We start from the raw sequence: 12,997 nt of genomic DNA, 5'->3' as shown, positions 1-12,997 counted from the left end.
TCGAAATATAATATTGAAACTTGAACTCAAAAATGCTTGAACTCAAAAAAAATTTAGAAGCTCAATTGAAGCCTAAAATTCAAGCTTGATTGAAGTGAAAGAATAGTTCACTCAATGCTCACCAAAAGGCTTCATGATTTTGAATGTCAAATTACCTCTATTATTTATAGAAGTTAGTTGTGATGCTCTTCTATGTTTCTTAGCCATGTGGGATTGTTTTGTTCTCATATTTTTACTCTTTAGACTTTTGGGATGCTCTTCTATGTTTCTTAGTCATGTGAGATTATTTTTAAAAAAAAAATTAAACCAAACAAATATCATTTTGTTATGATTTTTTTAGCCCTAAATTTATTTTTTAATTATAGTTATATAGTTATATTTATTATTTAATATGTTTTAACTTAAATATTATGTTATAATTAATTTGAATTATTTTATTTCGCTTGATTTTATGGTTTTTAACTTATATATGTTATGACTTGCTTTGAATATGACTTGTGATATAAAAAATTATTTTTTATTAAATATTTTTTGATATTTTTATTTAATTTTTTAAATAATTATGTCGTCGTTCGATTCTTCCGATCGATCAAATCGATTCAACCGATTGAACCAATAAATCAATAACATGACCGGTTCGCTAACCGGTCCGATTCTGAAATCCATGATTATAAGTTGAATCCCAGGGCCCAATTGGACTTACGCACTAATCCTACACACTTCATTGAACTTCCCCATCTCTCTTTCTCAATTCGACACCGCGATTTTGCGACACCCGCCGCGCCGTTTCCGCCTGCCTGTTCTACCTACAAAGGTGATTCCCCAACCCTACTTTCGATTTTCTTCCTTCCTTTCTCGTTCATGTCGCCTGTATTTTAATGCACATAAAGTTTTAGGGATTTTTGCTTTATTAGTTCGGGAATTGATTTTTTAAATCAAAATTTAGGGGTTTCTTGGTCAATACAGAAAATTAAAAATGGAGGAAGATGATGATTACGTTGAGTATATTCCGGTTGCAAAACGTCGAGCTATGGAAGCTCAGAAAATCCTACAAAGAAAGGGAAAGCCTTCTGCACTGGAAGATGAAGCTGAAAAATCCAGTGTCGCTGAAGTGAAACCTAGTTTACTTATAAAAGCAACTCAGCTTAAAAAGGACCAACCTGAGGTCAGTCAAACGGAACAAATTGTACAGCAAGAGAAAGAGATGATTGAACATTTACCCGACAGGAAGACACTTATGTCAGTTCGCGAGTTGGCTAAAGGGATTACTTATACAGAACCCCTGATGACCGGGTGGAAACCGCCTTTGCATATTCGAAGGATGACTCGAAAAGATAGGGATTTCATTCGAAAGCAATGGCATATTATTGTTGAAGGGGAGGAGATTCCTCCTCCTATTAAGAATTTTAAGGACATGAAGTTTCCGGATCCAATATTAAAGAAGTTAAAGGCAAAGGGAATTGTGCAGCCAACTCCAATTCAAGTCCAAGGCCTGCCTGTCATTTTGTCTGGAAGAGATATGATTGGGATTGCCTTTACAGGATCAGGGAAAACGCTCGTATTTGTGCTTCCTTTGATTATGATTGCATTACAGGAGGAGATTATGATGCCAATTCTTCCAGGAGAAGGTCCTTTTGGGTTGATTGTCTGTCCTTCCAGGGAGCTTGCTAGGCAGACATATGAAGTGGTGGAGCAATTTTTGGTACCTATGCGGGAAAATGGGTATCCAGAAATCAGGCCATTGCTTTGTATTGGTGGTGTAGACATGAGGTCTCAGTTGGATGTTGTGAAGAAAGGGGTTCATATTGTTGTTGCTACTCCTGGGAGATTGAAGGATATGCTTGCCAAGAAGAAGATGAATTTAGATAATTGCAGGTACGACTTTAATTCAATGCGTTTAGTAACACCATTTTCAATTATCTAAATTCTAATGTGCTACATTTAGTCTTATTATCATCAATATAACGTGTTTGAATTTAGTTGATTATGGTAGCTTAAGCCAATACTATATGCATAGACAGATGTCAAGAGTCCGATGCTAAAATTTATAGAGGCTTGGTGGGGGCCAAGCTACGTTTGTTTTTCCTGTTCGTTTGTTTTCACTTGTTTAAATATCTTTCAGTAATTTCGCCAATATGCTGTGCTATTTGTGTATTGGTTTCTGATGAAAATAAGTAGCGTTCCTCAAACTGGTTTCTTTTCCAAATTTTCTTTCCTTTATTTTCAAAGGTGTTGGATGAAACAAACACTGTTCCCGGATTTGTTAATTTCTTAAATTTGCATTTTTTTAGGAAAAGACTTTTTCTTTTGGTTTCCTTTGTTATTAATTTTGTTTAGATATCTCTATGTACTTCGGCTATTTCATAATTTTAGGTGCTTGTGCATCGGTTTTCGCTACTTATTTAAAATTATAACAAATGTTTTGAATCTGTCACAGCAACCTTTCTTACTCTCAAAACATAATTACATATATGCAGTTTTGAATTTACATTTTTCCTTCTAGGTAGGTAATGATACTCAAGCAATTGTGTCTTTTCTGTAGGTATTTGACATTGGATGAAGCAGATAGGCTAGTGGATTTAGGCTTTGAAGATGACATCAGAGAAGTGTTCGACCATTTTAAAGCTCAGAGACAAACCCTTTTGTTCTCTGCTACCATGCCTACCAAAATTCAAAACTTTGCCAGAAGTGCTTTAGTCAAGCCAGTTACTGTTAATGTTGGCAGAGCAGGAGCTGCAAATCTCGATGTGATTCAGGAGGTTGAGTATGTGAAGCAAGAGGCCAAGATCGTCTACCTCCTTGAATGCCTACAGAAGACGCCTCCACCTGTTTTAATATTTTGTGAGAATAAGGCTGATGTGGATGACATTCATGAATATCTCCTACTGAAAGGAGTTGAAGCTGTGGCAATTCATGGAGGCAAGGACCAAGAAGAGAGAGAGTACGCAATTTCATCCTTTAAAGCCGGCAAGAAAGATGTCTTAGTTGCAACTGATGTTGCATCAAAGGGTTTGGATTTTCCTGATATTCAACATGTGATCAATTATGATATGCCTGCGGAAATTGAAAACTATGTCCACAGAATAGGACGAACAGGAAGATGTGGTAAAACAGGAATTGCAACCACATTTATAAACAAAAATCAAAGTGAGACAACCCTGCTTGATTTGAAACATCTACTGCAAGAAGCCAAACAGAGGATTCCACCTGTCTTAGCTGAGCTCAGTGATCCAATGGAAGATGTGGACGCAATCACCAATGCAAGTGGTGTAAAGGGGTGTGCTTATTGTGGTGGGTTGGGGCATCGTATCCGGGATTGCCCCAAGTTAGAGCATCAGAAAAGCATGGCTATTGCAAATTCTAGAAGGGATTATTTTGGTTCTGGTGGTTACAGAGGAGAAATTTGAGTTATGCTTATAAGTACCCTGAACTTGTTTTGGTTTGTATCAAACATAAAGAATCTGGGGACGAGGCCCCTTTAAATCTTGGGTTGTTGTGCCTTAATGCAACTTCTGTTTCTTTGACATGAATTAATGCAAAGTTCAACAATGAGGAAAATAGAATCACGCGTCATCTTGTTTCTTTTGGGAAACTTCGCTGCAGTTTGTTTTGTCCTTTTTAAAGTTGTTTTTTTCCCTTGTTTTCCAATATGATAAATACTGAATAATTATCTGTGAATCGAAATTTAAAATGAGCTTTAGCTCAAGTGATAAAAATAAGGTGAAAACGGGGGGAAATCTTGAGTTCAAGTCATTGTTACCTCCCATAGAGTTACGTAAGATAGCATTGAAACTTTGGAAGACCTTCAGAATGGAACTTGATCACTGTTTCTAATTACAATGCAAATTTATGTCTAATTGTGTGGATGTGTATCTCTGATCGAGAATTGCTAATACTTTGGCCTCAACATATCCAAAACCTGGATTTTCCTATAGAACTTGCGACAGACTCTTCTTGGCTGTTCCTTGATCAGCATCACTATCAATTAGATGTTTCCAGGTTTATGTGCAAGGAAGGTAGTGCTACTGTATCATTAAAACACAGTGAAGTGATTATGCAATGCCATATTTAATCAGAATTTATATACCTTATGCTTCTTTATTACTCATTGTGAAAATAATAAATTCTTTTTTGGTACAATGGAAAAAAGATCTTGGGGGTTGTAAATGCTGGGATTTGACTTTATAGGATAACACTTCTTCATGATGGTTGCTTGAACCAGCTGGGTTTTGTGTGGGGTTCAATGCTATGAAATTTTACTCAACATCTGGGGCTCAAACTGGAGAAGGCTTGATGACCAAAAATCCATAGCCATCTTCTTTATCCTTATTGAGGATGGTGTAGCGCAGTGTCTCAAACAGCTTACAGATTTCATTAATTAGTTTTTTCCTCTCCACCACTGTCTCTAAGAATGCTTGCTTCATAACTTCACTTTCTTCCTCGAGTCTCTTTAATCTTGTATTCAGGTTTTCAGCTTCACTAGCCTGCAAAGCCGCCTCCCCTTCACATAAATTGCTGCAAACCCTTTTTCTTGGATTACTTACTATCACTCCAGATTGAAACAATTCCTGTTTCGAACTCGAAGAAGCCCCTTCGTTCTGAAAACTGAAAAACAAGTTTTCTTGTTTCTTGATAGAGTCTGCTGAGACATCAATCTTTCTTGCATGCTCACTTCTACTGCTTGCTGCCTTGTATTTCTTCAACTCTGGATCTAATTCCATCTCAGATGAAGCAAGTTCTATCATCTTCATAGGTGGAACTTCTCTAAGAAGCTGCTTCAGAGAATCGAAACTCTGGGTTTCAAACACATCGGAAGCTATCAATTGCGAAATTACCAAAACAACACTTTCCGCGAAATGATCGAGCATAAAATGGAGCAATCCTGAAAACAACAAACATAAAGGCTAGAGAAAAGAAAGAAAGAAAGAAAGAAAGAAAGATTGGGGATAGACTAGTTCTTGCAATCGAACGACTGGAAATGGAGGCAGTTGAAACGATGGTTGCTTACCTGAGAAAGATATTCCCAGTGACAGTGACACCATTTGCAAAGGAATGCTTGCCCCTTTTTCGCTTGGCTTCTAAGAGAGTTTGGGGCACTGCAGTCACAACTCACAAGCAGAGTTTAAACTAGCCCCTTTTAAGTTTGCATAAGAAATGATTGATTTTTGCTGTTGGAGTTTTGAGAAAAGAGTGGAATATAAGTTATCGAGAAATTGCTAAGCACTTTCATGGAGAATGTCACTCTCTTCCAACATTTTACCTTCGCTGCAATCTAAATCTGAATTCACTTTACTTATATGATATTCGAATTCACAAGCATATATATACAACTAGATAAGAACTTAAATGTTTGGGTAAATATACCCCGCTTCTCCATCACACTTCCATAGCTAACCAACACATAAAATTCCCCAGTTTAAACTTTGCCATACGATTTGTAAGAAAGTGGTTTATCGGCAAAACCCACGTCTTCTTAATATACTGTTCAACTACATATTTCCCCCTTACGTTCCAAGAAAAAAAATGCTATCACAAATAGTTGCACCTTGTGAAGGAGAAACAGTTCAACGCAGTTTGAAGCTTGAAATCTTCAACAACCAAGGTTTCCAAGTTAGACGGAACCATTTTACAGACGACAGGGACTTGTTTCGAAAAAGCAATGAAAAGAAAAAACAAAATTGGGATGTAAATGAATATCTGATTCAAATGTCTTTTGAAAAGAGAATACTGATTGTAGACACCCGTTTTTGTCCGGGTTTTTTTTTATATATATTATTATTATCGTTATTTTTATTATTATTATTTATTATTATTATATTCATTATCATTATTATTTACATATTTTGTGCAGGCCAATCCCAAGGCCCAAACCCGAGCCCATATGATAACCCAACTAGGGTTTCCTCTCAAGCTTCAGCTGACCCTCTCACCAGCCGTTGGATCTGGACCTAAATCAATGGTCCAGATCAGGAGATATTAGGGTTTCAACCCTAATCCCCTAAATGACTCAGCCGCCGCCTTCAACTTCTCATCTCTAGCCGCCGCTCAAGCCGAGCGTACCCTCGCCGACAGCCTCTGACGCCGGCTGCCTGCATCCACAGTGACCGAAGGTCCCTCCATCAATCTATTAACAGTGAAGAACAGCAAAACCAATCAAAAAATATATATATCATCAACAGTGAACCCATTAAAATATCATTCTAAATCCCGATTTTTCGGGATTCAATCGTACCAAATCAGAGAAACAATTCCCATACCCCGTAGGCTTCATGATTTCATTCAAAACCCCTAATAAATCAAGCATGCAACCGGACAGAGGGAGGGGATTCATTCGGGTTTCCAGAAAAAGAGAAGATAAAAAAAGAAAAAGAAAAAAAGAGAGTCAAATGAAAGGGAGAACCAACAGCAAAAAGTGAAGAATAGAGAGAGAGGAGATCTCACCGTGGGTTCGAAGCCGGTTGGGAACACCAAGAGCCGCCGGATTTCAAAGACATCGAGAGGTAAAGACCTTAGATCTAGTGGGCTAGGGTGGATTCTAGGTGAGACGGGGTGAGGTTCTGAGTTTAGGGAGATGAGAGGATGATTTTGGGGGTCTCTGGCCCGTTCCGGCCACCGTGGGCCGCCGCGCACCGCCGTGAGGCATCACCGACGGCGGAGACTTTTCTTCTCCCCGATAAGGGAGTTGAGAGAGTTTAAAAATCCCTCTCTCCTCCCTCTGATTTCTCTAGCCGAGAAAATGAGAAGTTTAGCCCGTTTTAGCCTTTAAAAAATAAATATATAATTGAACCAAAACGACGCCGTTTTAGGGGTTCAGGGTATGCGTGTTTCAGCTTGAAAGGGTAAATAGCCTATTTGGTCCTCGCATCTTTGTAACATCCTACCCGTGTTTCTCATATTAAAAGGGGTAAACCACACTTTTGGTCCCTGATCCTTTGTAACCGCATTATTTAGTCATTAAATGAGATTTATTGTATTTCGATTTCGAGCCTTTATTTTTAGAACTTATATTTTAGTCCTATTAATGGATGTTATGTTATTTTTGTGGATATTTGACTTTGGCCACAATGTTTGTATTAGTTTCATTTTAGTCACTGATTTTGTATGTTGTACATTTTGGCTGATGTTCGAATTTGACTCTAAGATTTGTAAATCTGTTTATTTTAGTCACTAGTTTGCATTCGGTTTAATTACTATTTTAGTCCCTACGTTTCTGTTTTTGACATTTTAGTCTTTTAATTTTCTATTTTGCTGTTTTAGCCCTTTAATTTGTTATTACCATGTTAGTCATTGTAATTATTAAATACTTACTTTTTGATCATTATATTTTGGGTTGTAACATTCATTTGTATTTATTTCAATCTGTACGTACATATTTCGTGTTATGTAGTCATTTGTATCAAATGTAAATAAATATGCCTAACTTTATTTGTTGTAAATATTTTATTGTGCATTTTTTTTATCATATTTATTTCCATTTCCTTAAGTATTAATGTTATCCGAATATTTCAAGAATGTATTTGAAGAACGGGTGTGGAGAGTATCACTTGACCGAAGTGGTACAATCCGATACAACGTTCAAACGAAATAAGACTTGAAATAAATTTAATTTATTTTACTGATTAAATCTCTTATGATTCAATGTGTTTTTATAGGGTAATTTAATTTATGTAGAGGTCGATAGTTAATTTACATTCGATTCAATTTTTTTTAATCAATGTGGATGGAGTATTCTTTTACTGATAAGAAATAGTCGAGTTAGCTTTCTCGAGGGAGGATTACTAATTTCGAGATTTCTTTTCGGGTTAAAGAGTTTTCTATAATTAATTAGTTCGAAGTGAATTAATCAATGTTCAATAAACGGATCACATTTTAACTTTATATTTGACTCATAAATTCCACCATTTACAACAAGGTGTAAGCGACACAGTACCAGTTTTTGGGCGTTGTGGGGTGTTATTCCTTCCCCACACGTAACCGACTCCCGAACTCATTTAATCGAATCTTTGGTGATGCAGACTAAATTTTGTCTTAAAAAAATGATTTTTCTTAAAATTGTTAAAAGACGTTTTTAGGTATTTGACCTACCTAACCCAAAGGTCGATGGCGACTCCATTTTCAATTTAATTCAAATCAATCCAAAATCGCCCAATTTTTCAAAAATAAAGTCGTAATCGTTTTTAAAAAAAACATATTTAATTGTTTTAAAAAAAATGGTTATGACAGCTTGGCGACTCTGCTGGGGACCTTTTTTTAGAGAGTCAAGCTGTAGGTCGCTTACACATTGTCGTCTTAGTGGAAATTATAAGTTTGAGTACATAGTTAACTTATGATCCGTTTATTGAAATTTTTAATTGCTTCGTTTTTTGTCATACTAACATTTTATTTTATTTTTGGCTTTCAGCTTTGTCAAGATTTTATCATTTGTTTCCTTGTTTTGTTTTCCTTTTGGGTCGAAGATAGGTATGTTCCTCCTCACACACATCACTCGCATTAGCATAACATAAGCTCTAGAGACGAGCTTCGATCCAAATTAGTCGGGGTGAATGCTTTACTCTCGTAAGAATTTATTCTTCGTATGAGTTTTAGCAAATAACCCATGGGATACATACCTTATACCTTCGTAGGGATTTATTCCTCGTACGGGTATAAGGCAATGAATCCCCTCGAATTGAACTCGTTCCGTTTGAAACCTGTAATGGGTGTGGATAGAGGGTTTGGCAGCCCAATGGGGCACCGACATTAAGGACAATTCGAGTACCTTTTTCCTGTTAGAGCTGAAACCATGCATATAATGAACCTTAGAACGGTCACCATAGGTATAGTCATACCGAACCTCTGTCCGTCAGTAGGTACCCAACTTAGGTGTACACAAAGGAGGAGTGTTTCTGAACCTTTCATTTCTACTTTAAATTCTGTTGAATAAAAACATGTGAACTAGATACCATGCGGTTAGGACCAATTTTTTTGAAATTATTCATTTTGGGGTAAGTAGTATGTCCGGGTAGGATTGTTATCTATTGAAAGCATGCTCGGGTAGATATCATGACGGGTAGGTGTTATATTTATCTGTAGATAACATATTTTAACTATATTGATTATCTTGCTTGCACTAACTCGTTTCTCTATTTTGTTTGTGTTACTAACTCATTTTTTCTCATTTGTTTGTGTCATTTTTCATCTTTCTTTGCATTACATTGCATCTTCATGACATAATGCGGGAAGTGTTGATCCGCAAGGGGATATCCATGAGAAAATCTTCACAAGAAGAGATAAAAGTTTTCAATCAAGCAGTCACGTACACAGACATGCACCGAAGGCTAAAAAGAAATTCACAGAGTACAAGAATGAGACTTGCTCGAAGATCGTGCAACATTCGAGACTGGAGAGATGATCCTCTGATCCATTGAGTAATCCAGCAGTATAGCCTCATCTACAATCATGTCATCACTAGTTATCAAGGAGTGACGCACTGACCTCAGCACCATCGGGGCATTAACGGAGTCAGATTACAAAGCATTGAAGGGCATTAGTTCCAAATACGAAGATACGAGATGAAGCAGTGAGCTCGAATATTGTGCATCATTCAAGACTAAAACGATGATCCATTGAGCCAAAGAGTAATCCAGTAGTATATTCTCATCTATAATTATTGTTACCCATCAAGGAGCGACGCACTGACTTTAGCACCGCCGGGGAATTAATGGTGTCAGATTACAGAACGCTTGAGGGGCATCGTTTTCAAGGATGAAGATCCGAGACGAAGCAGCGATCTATTTCAGACTCAGCATCTAGGCGAAGGCATGTCTGTAAAGTGGATTGTCTTGTGATGTGAAAACTTTTATCTCTGGTGGAAATTGTTCTACGATATTCATCGTTGGGATCAATATTTTTGCATCTGCATTTTCATCATTTCATTTTGCACAACATTCATTTAAGCATTGTTACATGCATTAATCATACCTTGCGGGAAACTTTAAGGAAACACTTCTAACTGTGCAACTGCATTCACACAGTACTGAGAATGGATGCAAAATTTGAGCAACTGAAGAAAGAGCTAGAAGAGAGTTTACAAAAGATGCAAGCTGAGTGGGAGGTTAAAATGGAGCAGATGCAAAAGACCACCGTGGATCGTATCTTGCAAAACCAAAAGGACATAGTTGGCCAAATGGTAGCAAAAATGGCTGAGCTTAACCAAGGAAAAGACAGAGAGAAAATTTCCTTGACCCGTGAAACAGTTGAATGTGTGAAGGCACAGGCTAATTCACAACCACTTATCTCGTCCAACAGGATTCCTAGTCACCAAGCGACGAGAAGAGCCAAGAACGAGATCCCAGAGAATTTGAAACAGTGGTGCAGAGAGATATTTTAGGGAATGAGAGGACAAACCTCTCACAACGGGATGGATGCAACAGAACTAGTACTAGTTCCTGACTTGGTGCTCCCGCCCAAATTCAAGATGCCCGAGTTTGAAAAGTACAGGGGAACCAGTTGCCCAATGCTCACCTCACGATGTTTATTCGAAGGATGACTGGATACACTAACAATGATCAGATGTTGATCCACTGCTTTCAAGACAGTTTGATTGGACCCGCTTCAAGGTGGTACCACCAACTGAGTCGTTCTCAAGTCCGCTCCTGGAGGGATTTGGCTAGTGCTTTTCTGGGCCAATACAAGCACATGATTAATATGGCCCCCGATTGAACAATGCTTCAGAATATGGGGATGAAGAATTATGAGAGCTTTCGACAGTACGCACAATGATGGAGGGATATTGCATCTCAAGTGCATCCACCAATGACTAAAAAAGAGTTCATCACTCTATTCATCGATACATTGAAGTCTCCATATATCGACTACATGATAGGGGTTGCCACTAAGAGTTTCTCTGACATTGTCATGTGTGGAGAAATGATCGAAAGAGCAGTCAAGAATGGCCAGATAGGAGGCACTAGTCTTTCCGACAATGAGGAAAGAGATGAGATTAACATTGAAGGATCTTATCTAGCTAATCTGGGGACCAAACCTCATAAGACATTCTGTCGCATCAATCCAATCCCAATGACATATAAGGAATTGCTCCCAATACTAGTTGAGAGGAACCTTGTGACTCCAGTTCAATCCAAACCAAGAGAGACCCCATATCCTGAAGGCCATGATATTAACGCCATATGCAGCTATCACATTGGGAGCTCAGGGCACACCACGGAGAATTGTAGGACATTGAAGCGCAAGGTCCAAGATCTGATCGATTTAGGGGCATTAACGTTCAAGGTGTGATGGGGCATTCTGATCGAAATTCGGCCGGGCATCCATCCTGAGATTTTGTTACATTCTCATGCATGTCATCTTGTTTGATCTTGTTTTTCTTTTTTATGTGTGAATGTTTGTAAGTCGCTTGACGTGGGAACATTTTCAATAAAATGCTTCATTCTTAGGAAATGAACAATGAGCAGATTTCAATTTTGAATATCATTTTAATTAAAAGTTTTAATAATTGAGGTTGTAAATCTTTGATAAATGACAAGATTGAACCCTGCAAACAATGACCCCTTGATCCTAATCCAGAGGTACACCAGAGTACATACCATTTTCTTGCAGGGACCGAGCTAGTTTTCTATTCACATAAAGAGTCAATCAAAGGGTTTGGCATTCAGGTATGTGTTAGGAGCGGATAAAATGGGGCAACTAGCACATGAGATTGCAAAACTAATTGGTTATTATTTCTGTTTATGACATTCAATGATGATCATAATCTTCTCAGATGGAATGGTCAAGTAGATGAATCTAGTTTAGGTCAGTTGCTTGGGAATTGAACTCTAACGATGAGATTTTCTGACCTTCAACAAACACCGAGACTATAACAGGTTTTCCTCAGCAAGCTTAAGAAATGGAATCCGTAAACAAACAAAAAAAACATATATATGTATACAATAAAGCTGAGCTATTCCGCTAAAGCAATTGGTAATAGAGGAAATTCGAAAGCCCTGGCTTTATGAATAGATTACATTCAAACCATGACATTGATCGGGTACTTGGCAATCCGGTGTATGCTCCACTGTGGTTGTCAAGTCGAAGACTTTGTGATGACATGAATCCTTCAGCTAGCTTGATAAAGGCAATTATAAAATATATGTACAATAAAGCTGAATTCAGCTAGCCAAACAATGGCAAATTAAATCAAATTTACTAAATAAGGAGTTTCGGTGAATATGGACTAAGGGAGTTGAGGAACGCCTGTTATAGTCGAACTCACACGAACACTCAGAAATCTCATTTTTAGACCGATATTTTGCACTACCTTGACTAGGTGAACCTACGAAGCCTGAACAAATGGAAGATTTTAGAGAATTGAAACAAAAGTGTTCTAAAGAGTTTAGCAAGTGACTATGCTAGTTGTGTCATGTTGTCCGCCACCGATTAAAATGCCAAATCACGAAAAAGACATATCACGATCTTCACGATGACCAAATAGAGGAAACACACCTTAGAATTTAGGTAGCCAACCTCTAAACCCACCTGTCGATCTTGGTATTTGTCAAAGATTTGTAACTATCAATGATTAAAAGAGTATTTGATTCTTTTGATATCCAATGAATTCATGTTTTATGATTGGCTTCAATTGTGAAACTTAGAAGGAGGCAATATTTTTCAAAATTTTGAAAATTCAAGAAGAAGAAAAACATTTTCAAACAAGATAATCTCTCCGGCGGAAATATCTTGGAATTCAACAAATATATCTCTGAAGCTCAGAATCGAAGTTGGGCAAGAGAAGCTATTTTAGGGAAAAATTTGATAGGGCAAGGCAAACAAATGGTCTCAGGTCAAGGCTTGCAAGAGTACACCCTAGTGGAAATACAAACAAATTGAATCAAATATAGAGTGAAGACTGCTCTCGCGATCATTCTCCTCCCAGATCGAGAAAAGTATTCTCATACATACATACATACACATACATACATGATACATAAAACTTGTATCAAACATTTATCATCATGTG

The 12,997-nt window shown here is 37.5% G+C and overlaps 2 protein-coding genes across 3 annotated transcripts; one reads left to right on the top strand and one right to left on the bottom strand.

Moving 5' to 3' along the window:
• Nucleotides 1–707: 707 nt before the first annotated feature.
• Nucleotides 708–3,552, top strand: LOC120148610 (DEAD-box ATP-dependent RNA helicase 35-like). Of its 2 annotated transcripts, none has more exons than XM_039161685.1 (3): nt 708–814; nt 967–1,875; nt 2,543–3,552. In XM_039161685.1, exons 2-3 carry the CDS (start codon nt 977–979, stop codon nt 3,405–3,407), a joined length of 1,764 nt encoding a protein of 587 aa, XP_039017616.1. In that variant the 5' UTR covers nt 708–814; nt 967–976; the 3' UTR covers nt 3,408–3,552. The 2 variants fall into 2 exon arrangements, with proteins under 2 accessions (XP_039017616.1, XP_039017617.1); XM_039161686.1 differs by having other exon boundaries at nt 718–814; nt 947–1,875.
• A 616-nt stretch (nt 3,553–4,168) lies between these two features.
• On the bottom strand, nt 4,169–5,199 carry LOC120148572. The gene is made up of 2 exons (XM_039161652.1): nt 5,009–5,199; nt 4,169–4,882 (listed from the first exon to the last, which is right to left on the bottom strand). The coding sequence occupies exons 1-2, from the start codon at nt 5,040–5,042 to the stop codon at nt 4,275–4,277; spliced, it is 642 nt and encodes a 213-aa protein (XP_039017583.1). The 5' UTR covers nt 5,043–5,199; the 3' UTR covers nt 4,169–4,274.
• Nucleotides 5,200–12,997: the final 7,798 nt, after the last annotated feature.

The sequence above is a fragment of the Hibiscus syriacus genome, unplaced genomic scaffold (assembly GCF_006381635.1).
Source record: "Hibiscus syriacus cultivar Baekdansim isolate YM2019G1 unplaced genomic scaffold, ASM638163v2 tig00110963_pilon, whole genome shotgun sequence".
Lineage (NCBI taxonomy): Eukaryota > Viridiplantae > Streptophyta > Magnoliopsida > Malvales > Malvaceae > Hibiscus > Hibiscus syriacus.
Note: the sequence above shows the minus strand (reverse complement) of the source record. Positions and strands in the feature narration are given on the sequence as shown.

Coding starts and splice junctions, on each gene's coding strand:
- LOC120148610 (XM_039161685.1), top strand. CDS start 977: ATGGAGGAAGATGATGATTACGTTGAGTATATTCCGGTTGCAAAACGT. Junction 1,876..2,542: donor ATGAATTTAGATAATTGCAG/GTACGACTTTAA, acceptor TCTTTTCTGTAG/GTATTTGACATTGGATGAAG.
- LOC120148572 (XM_039161652.1), bottom strand. CDS start 5,042: ATGGTGTCACTGTCACTGGGAATATCTTTCTCAG. Junction 4,883..5,008: donor ACTGGGAATATCTTTCTCAG/GTAAGCAACCAT, acceptor TGTTGTTTTCAG/GATTGCTCCATTTTATGCTC.